General features: G+C 39.0%; 1 protein-coding gene across 2 annotated transcripts in view; it reads right to left on the reverse strand.

Annotated features, from left to right (window-relative positions):
- The window catches only part of LOC128588175 (testican-3-like), a 177,804-nt gene that overhangs the window by 28,503 nt on the left and 129,564 nt on the right, over window positions 1-19,737 (reverse strand). For both annotated transcript variants that reach the window (XM_053594830.1, XM_053594829.1), the window contains exon 3: window positions 4,291-4,405. In XM_053594830.1, coding sequence (XP_053450805.1) covers window positions 4,291-4,405 — 115 coding nt within the window. The remainder of the gene's footprint in view (window positions 1-4,290; window positions 4,406-19,737) is intronic.

The following is a 19,737-nucleotide window of genomic DNA, read 5'->3' on the forward strand; positions in this document are numbered from 1 at the left end:
ATTCCGATTAGAATTTAGGAAGATAAAAATTAATACCATAGTAATTTCATGCACAAAATAAAATATGTGTATAAAATTTAGAATATATTACTTTAACACAAAAATCCTGTATAGAAAATTTAAAGCAATCTACATATAGAAAACTGACCCTTTTCTGACTATGTTCTGTTTTTCAACACATGCCACCTGAGAACTTCTTTTAAATATTCCAAAGATTAAACTTCATTTTTTTAATGTAAATCATATGCAACACTTGCCTAAAATTTAATTTTATTTTTCTATGAGTCAAGTAAAATAGAATTACAGAACTTACCACTTATAAACACAGTGTATTTGCTATCACAGAGTCATATGCATGTTGCAAGAGCATATTAATATACTGGTTTTAATCTGTTACTTATCGAAAATTCATTCTATCATACAGGTGTTATTAAAAAATTCTGTTATACAAAACTAAATGTTAAAACTTAATTTTTTTGCCTCTATTTTTCATCAATGTTCTCTCCTTGAAAAATAAATGTGTAATCGTAACATAGGAAATAAACTGTTTCATGACTCGGCTCCCTAGGATTCAGAGTAATGAAATGAAAGGGGGAAAATGACAGAGTCGGACCACAGAGGAACTTGTGCCCACATCATGTCTCACTGTAGATGAGGACAGCCAGGTGCCTGACTTTAGCACAGGGAAAGGAAACCGAAGCCTAGACACTTATGCTCCTACACACCTATTCCAGGCAGTCTCTGGTGAAGTGTCTTTGGAGAAGTAACAGCTATGTTTTTGTTCAGGCTGTTGGGGTTGAACCATCTCTGACCTCACATCAAATTTCGACCACCAATAGTATAAGAGCAACTCAGCACAAGTCCTTTTCTACCATGAATGAAAGCAAGCACGATATTTTTGCCACAAATTTGAAGAAAATGTCTTTCAGTAACTCATGACAACAGCATATGAATCATTGAAAACTGCTTTCTTCTAACAGTACCAACTTTGCATTTTAATACCCATATATTCTGATATAAACTAATTAGCAAGTATTAAAGAATTTAAGAAAGATTAAAGATATTAACCCTCATAAAATTATATTTGCCAAAACAATGAAGTTGTTAATGAAACAGGCATTAACAACTTTGTTCGAAATTTTAGTTGAAACTATTTTATCTTTCTTAATGGTCTTGACAACCCAGAAAAGATGTTTTTAATTACAAAATATTATAATATCATATGCAACCTAGAATGATAAATTTTAATACATTTAAAATCTTAATAAGCAGATACTTATTTTAGAAACCATAACTTAACAAAACATTATTGAATCAAGAAACCATACACATACACACAGGTCAGTAGCTATGAAAGTGAAAAAATGAGAAAGATTTTGATTTATAAAGGAAAATTTCAAATAATGATTCTAGCCCACAGAATTCTATTGCTGAGTTATTTCAAACTCTTAATGTAAAGCTAATTCCAAAATTACATAAGTATACTACTGACTATGGAGAAAAAAAGCAGAAAACTGCATAGTTAAGTTAGTAGTTGAAGAGTGGTAAACTTACCTAATTATCTAAAATCAGAATCTCAGGTTTTAAAATATGCAAATTATTTGTCTTGACTGTATACACTTGGACCAATTTATACACATTTATTACTGATATATAAGCAGAATTGAGGAGAACCTTTTTTGTACTTTATGAACAGAATAACTTTTATTAGTTTTAATGAATTTCAAGTAGATTTAAACAATTAATTCTGCTCTTAACAGACAAACATACTATGGTGCCCACTTGACCTGAAATGTTGAAAGTCAGAAGGATTTAATTAGTATTTCATCGCTGGTAGTTTCTTTACTTTTCCTAGAACAGAGATGATAATAAATAGAATTTCCTGCCCTGCGCAATCTCCTTAAGGCACGCCTCCCATGTCAATGCCAGTGGAAACACTAGAAATGATGGTGAACTCAGGTTTACGTTCCCCACGTCTCTGGGCCTTTGGCACTGTGTAGAAATGACATTCAAGATTTACGGTCTTTTCCACAGCAACTAGCAAAATCCTGTCCTCACTCTGCCCTGACAGTGTGTCATAGCAGGACTAGTTCCAATTCTTCCTGACTCTCTTTCTATGCACAACAAATGGTCTTTATCCCCTGATGATATGATTTTTTAAAAAAGGTCCCTTCTTTTTTTTTTTTTTTTTTTTTTTTTGTAGAGACCGAGTCTCACTGTACCGCCCTCAGGTAGAGTGCCGTGGCGTCACACGGCTCACAACAACCTCTTAACTCTTGGGCTTACGCGATTCTCTTGCCTCAGCCTCCCGAGCAGCTGGGACTACAGGCGCCCGCCACAACGCCTGGCTATTTTTTGGTTGCAGTTTGGCCGGGGCTGGGTTTGAACCCTCCACCCTCGGCATATGGGGCTGGCGCCCTACTCACTGAGCCACAGGCGCCGCCCAAAAAGGTCCCTTCTTGATATATTAATATAAACACTGTCTCTTGATATATTAATATAAACACTGTCCAGAGAATCAGAGTAACACGACATACAGTTGTTTATTCACTAGAGATCCTCTCCCCAGCTGGGCGGCTGTCCACATTCAATGTATATTGAGTTCCTTCTATCATTTGTGGGAAAGTATGAGAAATTGACACCAAATGTATCTTTTCATTCAAAAACAGGCAAAGCACAGGAAGTCTCACTGACAGCAAATGCTAGTGGTCTGGGTGTATGAGAAGCACACGCTTATTATGGCCTACTTCTCCCTTTTTAAAAGCTTCCAGTGAAAGAATGACACACGATATTGAAGCTGGTAAAATTTATTTCACACCTGAAGTGATTTTCAGAGAAAAATATGTCTTCACATTCAACTGTGTCCTCAAATTAATTGTGAAAATGTCTTCATTTGGGAGAGGGGTGAGGAAGGAGCAAATAGCAAAGAAATTTAGCAAAAAGAAAACCACAATCAGCTCTCCCTTATTTGGGGGCTGATTAAAATACTCAAGGCGGTGCAGAAAGTCCATATACGGGTTGTGTTGATGAGAGTGGGTTGGGGAAGTGGGGGTTTGCACTACTAAATGGAACAAACTCCAACGCTGGCCCTGGACGTGGAGGCCGGCAAGGTGAGGCTTGACGGACCAGAATCTCAGCATCTCTCTACCAGCTGTGCCCTTCTGCACATGGCCTAATGTTGGAGCACAAGCTTATCATTAATTTTCAAATCAATTAATTTAGTTTTAAATAACAAAATTGACTAATTGCATTACTAAAGGCAATGTTAAAACATACTGTTTTACTTTTGATTTGTATCTTAAATTTTATTTCACGAGTGAAGACCAGTACAAGGGGCATAACTGAAATTCAGAAGTTATACCTACAATAAAATATTCATTATGAGACTTTAACATGAAATCAGGAGCATGAACGCTCATGAAAATACACAGACCACATAAATTACATTTCATATGAGTTACATATTTTGTCTGTGCATGTATCCATTCTTCACGTGTTTCAGGGAATGAAAGACAAGCACTAATTCTCCGTGTTAGTAAAGGTGCCCGTCAATAATTCTTACAATACAAGGGTTGAACAGTTGTAACAGACATGGTTAGTGTGGACGGCAGCACCCTGTAAAATAGGCTGTAACTGAAGAAACGTGCGCTCCCCACACTTCCCTCATCATACAGAGCTGTGGAAGACTGAGACCAGCAGCCATGGGGACTTTTTGAAAAGGCATAAACATTAACTCAAATATAATAATAATGCCATTTAAACCACCACAAATCATCTTTAGAAAAGTCAAATTTTATACCATAATGCATACTGGAATAATTGCATTTCATTATTTTATTACATATCAAACCAATAAAATTAACAATTTAAAGACTTCACCAGACCAACTATAAACAGGGTCAGACATCTTGATTTAAAGCAATTAGTAATAATTGGTCAAAGGACTTGATCACTTCCGACTATATCATTGATCAGTTCATTTCTGTATACAAAAGAGCACCTAGAACAGACATTTGTGGCACAGTGATATTTATATGTAGAATTTCTATACATGGTTAGTACACAGGAAAGAAGTATCCAACTGTTACTACCTAAATAAATGGAAATCTACAGAAAAGTTTTACCTGCAATAATAAGTGAAGCTAGAAGAAAAAAACAATCAATTACAATATAATTACTATTAAGTAAATGTATAAAAGCAGACTTTAGAGTATATTTATGACATTTATTAACATAACATTGTAACAGAGAGGGTGAATATAAAACTATGAAAAAACTGTCATCACTTACGTCTCGTAACATTTCTGCTCCCACTGGTTGACTTATCTGAAGAACACGGGCAATGTCCTTCACATTGGACTGAAATCTGTTTTCCTAAGGCACATGCCTGATATTCCAGTTTGCACTGTATAACGAGAGAAAAAAAGAAATCAAAGGTGTTATTTCAATAGAAAGTTGAGAAATATTTAGAAAGGTAAGTTGTTACACACATAGGTTGAATAATTTTTTACTACATGCTGTGTCTCCAATAGCAAGGTGCAATTTTACTTCCTATCCTTGTGCTGGGCTGGTTGTCATTTTTGTCAGCGGTTACTGAGAAATACAATAGTCTTAAAGGTTTTTAGTTTGTCAGCTGTGTTATATGAACTGAGGAAAGAATTTTAGAATCAAATGAACAGAGAAGTGACATAGAGTTTGAAAAGGCATCTTGTAAATACAGGGTGGACATAAAGTTCATGTGTAATTTAAAACAGTCTAACATAGTGAACAGCACATGCACTTTGCGGCCACCCTGTATATTTTTGGATTTCACTTGCTGTAGGAAGCACGCCCATGCTCCTGGACGCTAAATTTGGGTGATAGAGACTATACATGTTCGTCTTCTGCTGGTGAACTGCACAGTGTCCAATGGCTTATCCTATATCACACTAGGCAAACAACTGTAAAATATATATTTCTGAATTAATGAGTTTGTGAAATGTTTCTGTGATTACATATGGTTTCCCAGAAAAGCCCAAACACACACACACACAGCAAGTAGACATCTTTATGTATAAGATAAATGAACACAGTATAATATATACCCTGTATATAATAAACCGTGTGTGTGTACATTCCATATATACTTTTGGTATGATCATCATTTTAGCCTCTCTCTAATCCTTTCATGCAAGTGATTTTTCAACTGAGCTCCCCATAGGTCCTACCTGTGAAAAGACATGTAGTCATACCACTGTCACAGAAACTCTTTCTACAAGCCGCAAAGACAATTTTACTTGTTGTACTAAGGAGTACAGCACGCCTCTCATCAGTGCCTCCCTGACCACAGGGTTTGAAGCGACGCAGGCAGGGATGACAGTGCACCTGCGATTCTCTTACAGATGTGATGGAAAAAGACAAACAATGCAGAGGAAAAGGAGTCACGCCAGGGTTTGAACCTTATGTGTGGCATCTCCTAAAAGTTGACACTTAGGGCTAGTTCCTCAAATGTTCTCAGCCTCGGTTTTCTGTAGAGTTTTACAAATCCCCAGCTTTTCACAGGGCAAAGCTGTCATGAACTCGGCTCCCAGTAAATGTGGAAAACAGCTAAATGTAATTAAACAGTCAAAAATACTATAGCACATGAGTTTTTTATTTGTTTATTGTTTTGTTGTAGTTAGGCGGGCTTAATTTCTTTGTAAACATGAATCTTTGTAGAATTTTACGTCTGAATTGAATTTATTTGTAAGATAATATTTTACTATGGCTTGATTAAAAAATTATTAACCTACTCCATCTTTTAAGAGTCAATAATCATCTTCATACTCTAAAAGGAATACATCTTGCTAATTCTAAAGTAATGTGGTTTCTTAAGTGGTTACTTTCATAATTTACTCATAGGAAATTATTTTAAAATTAAATAAGGTAGACTTTCTGGCTCCAATCGACAAATGCACCAGTGACTAATTTAAATCAGCTTTACTGATGTAAGAAGTACAGAATGCACCCAATCACTAATCAGATTACTCAAATCTCTGCAACATTTTATTTTTCCTTGTCAAATAATTCTTTAATGGACTAGCAAAATCCTAACTAGACATGCAACAAATGACTAAAAAATTATTAATGACTGTGAATATATCATATAGTTCCGGATTGATAATGTCCCTTTTGGAGGAAAACCTCTTTCAAAAGTGCCATTATTTTTTACTATTCAATGTTTCAATAATTGAAGAAAATGATTTTGTCATGTAAAATCACAATGAATTTTAAATGTAATTTAAAAATCCAATATCTAATCAAAAACAGAACTAGTTAAAGCAATAATGAGCGTTTTAATAAAAACTAAATTAATTTTGTGAAACTTTGAGACTTCAAATATTCTGTACTGTAACTTCGTTAACTCAGTATTTCAGAACCCTGAACCTGCTCATATGAAAATTCTGACTCATAATTTAAGTAAAGTTCAAGAACAATTCTAAGTGGTATATGAACAAAGCTGTAAGTCAGTGTTAATCACAGCTAATATTGGAGTGTACCATTTGAAAATATGTGAGCTTCCTTCATAGAGATGTTATGTCCCATTCATTTACATGGTAAATGTGGTTTATTTTAGCAGTGCTTTTTTTAATATAAAGAATATGCATGTCCGGGTAAAAATGTGAATAAACAAAAATATAAGAGCTGTTAGTTTATTAAATGTGAGAATCGAGTATTTTCTGCTCAAAACTTGATGATTCTCTTTTTATGTTTTTAGGCACTAAAAAATCATTTGCAGAAAGTACATAATCTTTATAAAAATGCCTTTAACTTTTAATCATAAAGCATTTCTTTCACTAACTCTCTTTCGCATCATTGCAATGTAAAAATCTCAAAGTTGTCCCTAAGATTTGCAAGATATGATTAATTTATATCTTTACAAAAATATTACTTTATAAATAAAATATTTTATTTCAGAATGATTCTACTGAACATCTTATTTTCTCTATGCATTTCTATAAACAGCAACAAAATCAGAAGTGTAGCAAATATACTTCATGTAGATAATCATATCAACCTATTTTCCTGCAATCAGAAAACTAGTTTTATTTACTTAAGGATTTATTTTGGGGGAAAAAAAGTCATGAAAAATTTTACTGACAGAATATTAGGACTTTAAAAATGTTAGTTTTAAGTATTTTTTAACTGCACACGCCGATTGCATTTGTAATTAATAATGTTCAATTTACTTAATTATCACAAAGCTGAAACATTTATAAAGGTATACGTGAACTAAAATATCACATAAAGGGCTTGGTTATTAGTCTATACTTACCAAAATTGCAAATCATGTAGAGAAAGACATGATTACTGCACTCCTGATTATCTAAGAACCCTGAGCATCGAGAACACTTAAGTTACACTTTACTGTGGAGAGCAAGGCTGCAGAATGATTTGACACTCGTCATGGAGAGCTGATTTACAGTCATTTCTTTAATAACAAGATCAAAAAAGAAAATATGATGTTATTCCAGGATAGATGTACAGCATACACAAAGGACCTCAGTCCTCTGGGCAGTAACACTGGTAACCTGTTTCCAGTTTTCAAGATGATGCCATTAGCAGAGCCATGACAGACGCCTCAGGCCCTAAGTCCTTGGTTAGGGATTCCCCACCCCCGCCCAGGGCCTGGACATCTACAGACATTTTCAGTTGCTACTCCATTTTTGGTGGAGTGCTTGCTGCTAGCAGCTACTAGTTAGAAGCTACAAATGTCCCTAAATGTGTTGCAACGCACAGGACAGCTGCCCCTGCCATGAATGACAAAGAATTACCTGGCCCCAAATACCAAAAGTCCCTACACTGGGAAGTACTGATTAAACACTGGTCTACTTAGAGACAATGCTGGGATTATCCCAACTCTCAGGAGCCCTTCTGCATTTCCCTTAGGCATTGACTAATCCATATAAAACAAGAATATTTCTATTAGCAAATTACCAGCTACAAGCACTTTAATTATCCAGAGAAACCAGAAAATGCAAATCAGCTAAAACAACAAAACACACGTTGGCCATAGTCCACTTTCCCGAAGGTGCCATTGTGTATCAAACTCTGTGTCCAGCATTTGGAAACATTACTCTTTTGACCATAAAATATATACATATAATTATTTATTTATTTTTTGAGACAGAGTCTCGTTACGTTGCCCTCAGTAGAGTGCTGTGGCGTCACAGCTCACAGCAACCTCCAACTCCTGGGTCCAAGCGATTCTCCTGCCTCAGCCTCCCAAGAAGCTGGGACCACAGGCACCCACCACAAGGTCCAGCCATTTTTGGGTTGCAGTTGTCATTGTTTAGAAGGCCTGGGCCAGGCTTGAACCCACTACCTCCAGTGCATGTGGCTGGCGTCCTACTCACTGAGCTACGGGTGCCGAGCCAAGAGTTATATTTTTTTTACAACAAATTTTACAATCGAAGTTTAGAGCTTACGCAACTGATCAGAAATACACAGCTGACATAGGATTCAAACACTACTTTGCAGTTCTTCCAACATGGTTCAAGTATGTGACAAGTAGTGGAAATAGCAATAATTTTCTTTTTCTTATTCTATCAGTAATAATTTTTATTCAAAATCATTTATTCTGTTTTACTCTATCTTGGATTGGCTAACATATTATGCCACTTTAACACCCTAGAGGCAATTGGTATCAAAGACAGGACCTGAATTCTCATGTAAAGAATACCTTACACTCCAGGGTAGCTGACCCATTTCCAAGCAGACCTACTCCTTTTGAGCCTTGCGTTGGTATTTCTCATGCAAACAAATCCAGATGAAGAAACTAAGACTTCATTCATCCATTCAATCTGGACACACCACGTACATGGAAACACCCTAATTGTGGCCTAAGGACAGGGCGGGGGGTAACCACAGAGCAGCAGCATGGAAAGGCGTCTGCTCCTCGGTGGGCACCAGGCCGGAGTCTTCTCCAACGTGACCCTCTGCCTTCCATCAAGGAATATGACACTCTGATTGTCTGGGGGAGTTTTCCTTTTCTGACCAAAACCGTAATTGGGGGAAACCTGTTTATCTATCACAAAGTGTTGTATCATACCCCCTTCACCATAGGGAGAATGTGTGATATGAGGCAGGTCAGTGATTTTCCCGCCTTGTCACTCTGTCCCAGGGAATGGAGCCCTTTGCAGAGGCGCCAGAGATGTGAGAACAGATGCTGTTTAGCACACTGAAAGCGAGAAACAGCCACTGAGCACTGAGAATATTAAAGCTCTGAATTCAAGCCATCTCTAAGGCTCACCGATATGCAAGTTAATCTGTCCAAACATTATGTATTCAAGGCAGCATCTAGAAACAGGGTATTGTAAAGGACCTGTAGTTGAATTTAAGCTAACCAAGCTGACAGGAGGTGAGGGAAGTAAGAACTTTACAAGACAGATCACTAAATTTACAAATCTTGTCATGGAGTCATGAGTAACTTAAAACATTTCTCCAGTTGGTAACCAGATTTCCTGACCAAGGAGAACAGCGAGGGAAAAATGAAACAACAAATTATACCCAACTCTTAAATTACTTAACATTTCCTCCCAGATATAGTATATCCTCTGGGCCAGTATGTCTCCAATTTTCCAAACAGGAATTATTGTTACAAATATTCATCATATTACAACTGCTTCTTCCAAAATGAAACACACCTCAAAATACTCAGCAGGAACTCTCATTTGGCACAGAGCTTACAATATCTTGCAGTGCAGTATTAGAAAACGCTAAGAGAAGACAACGTGACATGATCGATCAGATTGCGGACTCAGAACTGGATGCGGTGCGGGTTTTTGCATGGTGTCCTGTGCAGAGTATCGACCTGCATGTGTTCAGAGATGCACTTGGGCTTATCCTGTGACATCCTGCTTTAAACTCAGTTTAGTCCAAAGTACTCGTCAAACCTCAGCTTGTATAGTCCCTTACCTCAGATGAAATGTAAGAAATGGCATATAAAGAACTTGATTATTTTTCATATTATTGAATTACTGAGGTGAGTTATAAGACTATCTGTGGTCAATTTTTTTTTAATTTTGAGATTTAATACAGCATTTGCACTTGAATACTCCTCTTGGTGAACCCATTATTGTAAAAATGCATCCTAGCTTTCAAAATGTGGTAAAAAATTACAAAATATTAATAATCAAAAGGACAGTATGCTTATTTTGTAAACATTTCACTATTATTTTTTTTAATTTTGTCATTATAACCCAAATTCTCATAAAGTATTTTAGATGAATGTTGCTTTCAATTCAAATAGCTTCAATTAAAACAAAACCTATGAAAATATGTCATTTAATGACTGACATAATAAATACCTAAGATTAAACAAAATCATTTCAACTTACCACTAATTTTTATTTTCATTATTTACCTTGGTATAGTTTCCAGAAAGGTACAAGAACAGTTAAAATGTTTAAACAGAAAGGGGATAAGAATAAAAAATCATGATGCTAAGTACTTCAAAAAGGAGGATGGCATTTCAAAAAAAATTTACAGATATAAGTGGAAATGATGTTTTTCTTTAAAGGAAATGAGTAAGCAATACAAGATGCATTCTGAAAGAAACTACAAAGAGCTGAAAGATTCAGGACAGAAGGTTAAATTTAGCTAACAAGAAGAAAAGCCTTCTGAACGCCTCAGAGGAATGGATGGCGTGCACGGTCGCCCCAATGCTTGGACACTAACTGGGACAGCTTCTGCTTACCTTCCAACGTCTACGGCTCACTTCTTAAATGTTTGTATTAACTCTTTTAGGAAAAGTAAAGCATGAGGAAATCCCTTGTTCATTATGCTGAAGAATTACCAAGAGCTTATTTTAAAATACGTAGTACACTTACAGCTAAGATATATTATGTTTAATGGTTAATTAACCCAAAAAATAGGACAATGCCCTCCATGCCCCCCAGTTTAATACACTCAAGGCAAAGATAGACTTTGGGATGGGCTAAAAGACAAAAGCAGGCAGGACCGTGAAATTAGCTTTGACACAGAAATACAAACACATACAATTTAGTTTTTCCCCTGTGAAAAGAGTCCTCTTGAGTACATCTGAGGAGTTAACCTGAGAAGCCATTGTCTGCAAAGCCATGAAGTGCCCTCGACTGACTCCAAGAAAATACACGCATCTAACACCAGGGCCTGGCCCGTAACACACTTGGGAAGGGGAATCCTGGCAAAGTTGACTGCAGGGGAGAGTGAGGAAGAAGAGGAAGGTTTGTTAATCCTGGTGGCTACACAATAGGTGTGTTATTAAAAGTAATTTTCTATAGGAGAGTGCAAAAAGGAAACATTATGAACATAAAATTAATCAACTCTTCCAAGGTAAGTAATTCATTAAATATTGTAAATAAACAAACCATCCTTCCAGGGCACACATGTACATGAACACACATCTGGAACAATTTCCATATGTACCGGTGTGTGTGTGTGTGTGTGTGTATAAAATACAAAACACTAAAAATACTCAAGGTGAGTTCGTCTGGATCCTTCCAATTCAAACTGTCAAGCCAACCACCAGGCATTCCAGGTCGCCAGGCCAGGGGACGAGTCTACACACCTCCGCCCATTGCCTCTAAGCATCAGAGTCTCCAAGGAAAACAGTGCAACATTGGACCAAACACGCTTGCCTTTCACAGAGTACGGACAAAGCAAGATCAGCTTCAGCTGTGAATGTCAGTCCTCTCTTCCCGCTCTGGTCACCCCACAATGGCTCAGGACCCTCCCACCAGCTACTGACACAGGGCAAGTGGCTCACACTTCTCTCATATTGCACTGAAGGACCCCAAACCCTCCCCCGTGGAATCCGAAACCCTGAAAGTGGTGGACGTGCTTAAGCAGAACAAAGGAAGACTCACTGAGTTTGGAAGGAGATATATTCCCACATAAGAAAGATGCTGAGCCCGGCAAGGCTGTGGGGCTGTGTGGGCGCCTTAATGCTGCAAGGTCCCAGCTCAAGGCCCATTCTGATGTGGCTCAGTGGGACTCAAAAGCCTGAACACAACACTGATCTTCCCAACACCAATCCAACGCCTGGGGATTCTTTCCGCTTTCCCCTTTTTGTATTTGTAAGTAGTTTCTGGGGATTCTTTCCGCTTTCCCCTTTCTGTATTTGTAAGTAGTTTCTCCAACAGTGAGAACCTAGATTTGTTATACTGCATATACGCAATCTGTTTTCTCAGTTGCTCAATGGAACAAGTCTCACGATCCTGCTGGCTACCTCTGCAGTACAGAAACCCCAGGAACATTCCTCACTGAACACCCCATATCCTTAGACACAGGAGGGCACATCCCCAGGTTATATAAGAAAGCTCATCCTCCCCTTTTCATCATTGTGCCAAGATTCCATCTGACATGCTCTGAGCCAGGGAGGGCAGAAAAGGAAGCTAGTTTTTTTTTCTTTTTTCTTTAGCTCCATCAATTACTAAGGATGACTGCTGAAGTCTCACAATGTGTTGGTAAGAAACGTAATTTCTCCGTACAGAAATTGCTTTATATACTATCTTGAGATAATTTTATTATACATCCAAATCCGTGATTAAAATTATTTGATCAGGTTTTCCAGGTGATTTAACATATTAATCGTTATACCATAATCCTGTTAATCTTCTACAGCTTTGATATAAAAATCTAGTTTGTGTGGCATTAAAAACAGCTACCCTACTCTTCTTGGCACTGGGCAACAAGTCCACATCAATCTCTTGTACACTGTAGGAATAGAGGCCTTTACCAATTTTTGTTCTGTATTACCAATTCAAGGTGTTTGTGTAGGACTTGCAAGATAGAAATAGTGTCTCCTTCTAGAGCAGAAGTCAGGTTTATTTGCTGTTCAGTAAAAGAAAGAATATTTCTCTGTGTGGGAAAAGGTAGGGTAGGCTTGTTTGTGGTCATTTATACAAAACTGGGATTTTTTTTTCTTCTAGCTGTGACAGAAACCAAAGGTGTGCATGACATCCAATTGTGCCACTTGACGTTGCCCCTGCAAGATTTATGAGCGAAGGAGAATTGACATAAAAGTAATAACTATACTGCTTTTGTTCCAAATAGAAAACTCCTTTGTCTCTAACCCAGGAATCTCATGTCTTCTGCCAGCATCCATGAAATTGTGACATCTTGCAAATGGGGTGAACATTTCAGACCCTTCATTGTTCCTGACAGTTTGGGGCAATGATGTGGCAACATTGACAAAGATGTGACTTTCTGGAAGTGAAAGGACCACAAGGCACACGGACACATTAGGGGTCAGGCAGTCGTGAACAATGTTCCACCTGTGATTGAATGTTTCAAGCCTGGAGAGCAGGGCTGGCTGGAACCGTGCAATACTATCAGCGCATTCGTTGCTGCTCTCTAACCACTGGCAGGAGGAGGAAGAGGTGTTTCTTCACGATGCACGCAAGTTGCCCTACATTCAATTTCAGAAGAAAGCAGAGTGCTCTCATTTACATACGCTGAAGAACTCTGTGGTAGGGGAGCGATTCAAACGTCCATGGCTGTGTTTGAAGCAGCCACCCTTGTCCTGTGTGGTTCTGTGGGGGAAGGTGGCACCAGATCCAACTGAAAAGGTTTGGGCAGGATTTTCCTGGAAGGTATTATGGAAGGAAAGCCCAGCACGATCATCTATGTGAGGCCTTTGGGACCAGGTCAGTGTGTACGTATATTCCTGTTACTTCCACATCTGGATGCGTAGGACACACAGCAGGTGGTGCCTGTGGTCTGCTGGGTGCCAGAGGGGACTCTCCCTCATCGTGAAAGAGTGAAAGAGCTCAGATCTTCGTGTAAACTAGTTTTCTTGTGGGAGAAAAACAAACATCCTTGCCATTTGCCACCACCCATAGGTGTTTATAACCTGCTGTGATAATTAATTTTCTGTGTCAGCCAAAATGGAGATAACATATAGATGGTAAAACATTATTTCCAGTGATATGTGTGTGTGTGTGTGTGTGTGTGTGTGTGTTTGCAGAAGAGATGAGCATTTCAATCGGCAGACTGAGTAAAGAAGACAGCTCTCACCAATGCGGATGGCATCATGGAATTCGTTGAGGGCCTGGACAGAATGAAAAGGCAGAGGGAGGGCGAACCTACTGTTTTGGCTTGAGCAGAGGCTCCCCTGAGACCGGCACTCCTCATCCCCAGGCTTTCATATTCTGACAGGGACTTACATCATCAAGCCCTGGGGCTGGGGCTGAGTTACACCACTGCGACCCAGTTCCTACAGAACAAGTCCTCCTCTGAATCTATATATATTCCACTGGTTATGACTCTCTCGGGGACCCTGACTGTCACACCTCGCGTTCCTGATGCGTTCCCTGCTGGCTGGCAGGACAGAGCCTCATTCTTAAAGGCTCTGACTGCTGTATTATTACAGCTCTGCCAGAAGGCATACCCCGGCAAGTTTAGGAACAGTAAGTAAAGGTTGTTAGATTATCTGGGTGGATTCACAATGCTTAATCTCTCTGGCAGTGAAGAAAAACTTCTGTCCCTTTGATCACCATCACAAAAAATCAGGTCTGGTGCCTTAGGAATTCTCCGGGAATTGCAGAGTAAGCTCCCCACTTGGACGTTTCACTTGGTCTTCTGTGAAGCAGCGAAACTGACAAGTGGGTGTGGAAGCTGCCCACCAGCTGTGGCACTGCCCGACCTCCAGACCTCACAAACCCTTTGACCTACACATCTCTTTTTCAGACGACACTTTTGCTGTTCTAGTTTCCTCAGCTGACTGCCCCCATCACGTGTCCTTTGAAACAAACCTGTATTGTATGTTTGGCTTTTTAAAATATTTGCAGCCTCACACTGGTGCACCCTTTATAACCAAATCTACTCAATAACCGGGCGGCCAGCAAGGCGTTTCCTTTCAGACTTTCCACCATGCACAAGAATCTGATGCAATAATGAGTCAGAATGGTCCTATCTCTATTTATTTATTTATTTGTTTATTTATTTAGGTGGAGGGAGACAATCTCACTCTGTCATCCTGTGAAGAGTGCTGTAGTGTCACTATTCACAGCAACCTCAAACTTTTGGGCTCAAGTGATTATCCTGCCTCAGCCTCCTGAGTAGCTGGGACTACAGGTGCCCGCCACAATAACAAGCTTGTTTTTGTATTTTTAGTAGAGGAGGTCTCACTCTTGCTCAGGCTCTTAAGCTCAAGTGACCCTCCACCTCAGCCTCTCAGGGCTAGGATTATAGGTGTGAGCCACCGCGCCTGGCTTAGAATAGTCTCTTAAAGGTGTCCCTCTCTACTTTCCTTACCTCCATCTCGTTCACACACCTCAGGGCCATTTGGTGACTGATTTCTGCTGTCCACAGGAAGGCTGCACACAGCCTTGCTGGATCTCAGGTAATGAATAAGATAAAGGGCGGCTGTATATACCTATTTTCAAGATATTTGTTTTCTTCCCCTAACCACAGTTTTAGGCTGGTGAGGTTGCTGGGTAGCAGGCTATCCCAGGGGTCGTGGGGGTCCACACTCAGTTCAGCCTCACATGCACAGAGTCCCACGATCACAGTCCACGCAGCCAAGCCTGAGAATGTAATGGGCTTCTCTGATTTCACAGAAATTCTCTTGTGCCTCCTGAACCAGCTGCTTTTGGATGTGCAGTTCAGGAGCTGACGGGAGGTTTTAGCCACTGCGGTGGGACCCACTAAGTTCGTGGTGATACAGCAGAACAGGGGCCAGCTGCTCCTGGGGGGCGGGGCAAGCAGCATAGACCCTGAGAGGATTGGGGGGGCAGGAGGCACAGGTAATCTTTTGTCTTTCTGAGCCACCTCTATCTTTCCTCCCTAAGGAAAATGCCTTTCTGTGTCCCTTCCAAAGGGTTTCAAGTGCCTTAAAGTCAGCCACTGGCTGGATCTGCTATCCCCATACATTCCCTTTCCCTCCCTGCTGAACTCACAGAGAAGTCTAGAAAAAGACCGGGTATGCACCAGTGCTACCCTGCCACACAGAGCACTCGCCAATCTCCAGATGTCCCTCCCGTCCCTTTCAGTCATTCTGCAAGGTGGATGCATGCTACCCGTCTAATTCCTAGCAGACACAGGCCAGACTGCACAGACTGCCCCTCGAGCCATCCCTCTAAAATCAAGGAGCACAGGCAGTTATTGCAACCCACCTGGGAAGCCTAAGCTCTGACAGGAGGCTGGAGGGCCATGTTGATGCACTCCCAGCCTGTCCCCCTGAAGGATGCAGGGTCCCCCTGTAGATCTTACCACTTTTAACAGCACCGTCTCCCCAGGGCAACATCTGCACTCCTAGCAAATGCCTGAATGGAAACAGGCATTACCTTGCCACTGTACTGAAGATAGGGTGACGTGCAGCTTAGGGGTGGTCTAAAAGCCCTTGTGACTCCTTTAGAAAATAACACCCAGAGATCCGCAGCCCTCTGCTAAGGGAGCAGCCCTCTCTGGATGAATGTACCCTGGGGGCTCAGCTGTAGGCGGGATGCTTGACTCATTATCAGTAGCAGCCTGCAGGAAGCTGTACCTGCCCGGCAGGTATCCAATCAGTAAACCTGATACAAAAGTTGTCTCTGACTTTGGCTGAAGTGATCAGTGACTGGACATTGTTCCTGGAAGGCATCTGGGCCAGTCTCAACCCACTGGCTAGAGTTTTAGATGATGCAGTTGTCCTAGACACCTTCCTGTGGGTCAAGTTGTGGAGCCTAAGCAGTCCCTAATGCTTCCTGCTGTACCTGAATCAAACCCTCACACCAAGTGGAAAGGCCAAGACAGAAATTCAAGGTAAAGCCACCTGTATTTCCAAGGCAGAGCTTGATGGTGCTGGGATTTTTTTTTTTTTACATATACATATGTTTATTAGGTTTCCATTTTTTTTTGCCTTCACAAAATTAAAAAGGCTTAAAATTTAATAACAATAACAATGTTTAAGGACTAGAAACAAAAACTTTGTAAAGAACGAATGAAAATACATTCAGAAAAGGAAATCAGACAGTTGCTACATCAAAATATTCAGCAATAATAATAATAATACTTCAAAGAAAGTAACACACACATTGTCAAATAAGAGTATGTCTATTATAGAATGCTTTGACTCTGAGGTTCAGCATGGAGTCATCAGTTAAATTCTTATTATTTTTTTAAGTCTCAAAATATAGACAATATTTATAAATAAAAGTAAAAGATAATTTCAAAAAACAGATCATGCCAAATCTTAGACAACTGAAAAAGAAGAAATACTTCAAAATCATTTTACTTAATCTACACCTGATATTAAAATTGGAGAAAATATATTATTATAAGGGGGAAATTATAAGCATATGCCACTTATAAATGAGGATGCACTATCCTAAACAACATATTAACAAGTTGAATTAAAAATTAATGTTTAAGTAATGTACTTTGGTTTAAATTAAACCCAATTTATATGCAAATTAGTCACTATTTTCTTTCTTTTTTTTTCTTCTTTTCCTTTCCCTCCTTCTTTTCCTTTCCCTCCTTCTTTTCCTTCCCCTTCCTTCTTTTCCTCCCTCCTCCTCTGTCTCCTCCAGGTGTCCCTCTGAGGGTGTTGGGATTTATTCATTTGGTGGCTCTGGGACCCTGGCGTGGCAGTGGGAGACACTTTACACTGGGCACTGCTGCGGGCTTGTCCACCCTGCAGCTTGGAACCCCAGGTGTTATCCTTAATGAAAAGGTCCGTGAGATACATGGAAGAGTGTGGTCCAGGCACAGGCTGATGGAGTGGCCTGCCTACAGGAACATTCTGTAGGAGCCGAGAAGATGTGGGAACAGGCTGGTCTTGCTTGGAGGCCGCTCTCCAGGAAGCACTCGCATGTCTGCTCGTGACACAATCAGAGGCACTTAGACCTCATTTTAAGGATGTTTATGTAGCAAACACTATTGGAAGACTGTTTTCCTCTCTAACTTTGAGTTTTCTTTAATCTTCTTTCAATATTTCAGGTGTGATTTTCCACTGTTTTCTGAAGCAGACAATCCTGTTGGAATGTCTTGTGTTGGTATAATGATATAATGTTCTTGGTAGGTATATGGCTTTTCTGTCTGAATGGATTTTATTTTGGTGATAGGTCTTTCTGCTATAGCATTTCTAAATTAGAAAGTATTCTTATTTATCTTGGTATATATGTGTTTCCTGTTTTAGTGGAATTGTATCTTTCATTGTTTCTAGAAAATTCTCAAGGTCTCTTTTAATATTTTATCTGCTTTATTATTTATGATTACTGTTTGTATCTTAGATTAAATTTCTGATAGTTTCTCATTCCACTCTGTAGTCTATTAACTTTTCTGGGTATTTTGTTAGAAATATGTATGTGTTTATGTATACATGCACATACAAACACATACGTATATTCGTGCATATTTTACAGTTTTGTTCTGTTGCATGCATTTTTCATACATGGTCATATGTACTCTCACACACAAATTCTAGTTCATCAATTCTCTTCAAGTTCATCTAATCTACTCTTTAGTTAATTCATTTAATTTTTCATTAAATATTATGTTTTAATTAAATAAATTGTATTTGGTGCTTTTATAAAACTCACCAATATTTTCTGAGATTACTTAAGTCTTAACGGTCTTTTAATATCACTTTTAAATCTATTTCATATTTTAAATGTATGTTATATGGTTGATGTATTTTCTTTACCCAATAATTTATCTACCTTTCAGTGTTTTAACTATTAAAAATATGAATGTTATTTTCCTCTTACTGCTGGCATCATTCGCTCCTGCTCATGTGAGGGCTTATCTCATTGGGTTTGTTGCCTTAAGTGTGTTTCATTAGTGTGATTCTTCATTTATTTACAATATTTGTTTGTGAAGGAACTCCTGGTTGGCTAAATAAAATTCAGGAGTCTGAATTCATGGTACTTTTCTACAAAGAAGGTTTGTACTGAATATGGGGTATACTGAATACGTGGATCACTTAGATGTTCTCAGCCTGGGGCTCTCCTGAGCTCTGCTCTAGTGTAGTATAATCCAAAACCCCAGACCTATGACAGCACAAGTCAAATGCATGAATATCATGCCTTAATGAGGGTATCATGGCCCAAAGCGACCTCAGGGACAGACAGACTGCCTTCACACCCTCGTGCCTCACGACAGACCCTCCCTACTCTCTCTTTACTGAGGGCAGGGCTGTTCAGAGTGTGTGGTTCACCCACCCCTCTGCACTGACACCTGAAGCCTGCACTACCTAATGCTACCATAGGCCGTCTGTGTACGTGTTTTCTAATTCTAGTTATTCACAGATTTTTTTTTCCCTCTTGGTTTCTGTATTAGACTTTCCTCACCTCTTAGTTTCACAATTGGCTGTTGTTTACCTGACTTACTCCAGATGTAAAACCATACTTAATTAAACCATTCTCAATTCACGTAACAAGACTAGTTTTCTTGGTAGAGAACATTTTAACCTCTGGAGAGAAAGGCACAAAAACACACAGTGATCCCAGGGAATATGCAGAATGATGGTGGGAAAGTGCACGGTTTGCCCAAGTACCCTGAAAGGATAAGTGTTTATTCTATAATTCATATGGTAAATTCATGTAAGCAGAGATCATATATGACATTTTTTCTTTGTATAAAAAATAATTTTCTCTGCATTAATTTTAAAGTCACGTTTTATATTAACATTACCTGTACTATTAATATATACTCAACATGTATAATCATATATGATATATAGTCATTTATTGTATTGGTAATAACATTACTTTTTATCATCCATATTAGCATTCATCCCATATTATTAGCCCT

The sequence above is a fragment of the Nycticebus coucang genome, chromosome 6 (genome assembly GCF_027406575.1).
Source record: "Nycticebus coucang isolate mNycCou1 chromosome 6, mNycCou1.pri, whole genome shotgun sequence".
NCBI classification, from domain to species: Eukaryota; Metazoa; Chordata; class Mammalia; order Primates; family Lorisidae; genus Nycticebus; species Nycticebus coucang.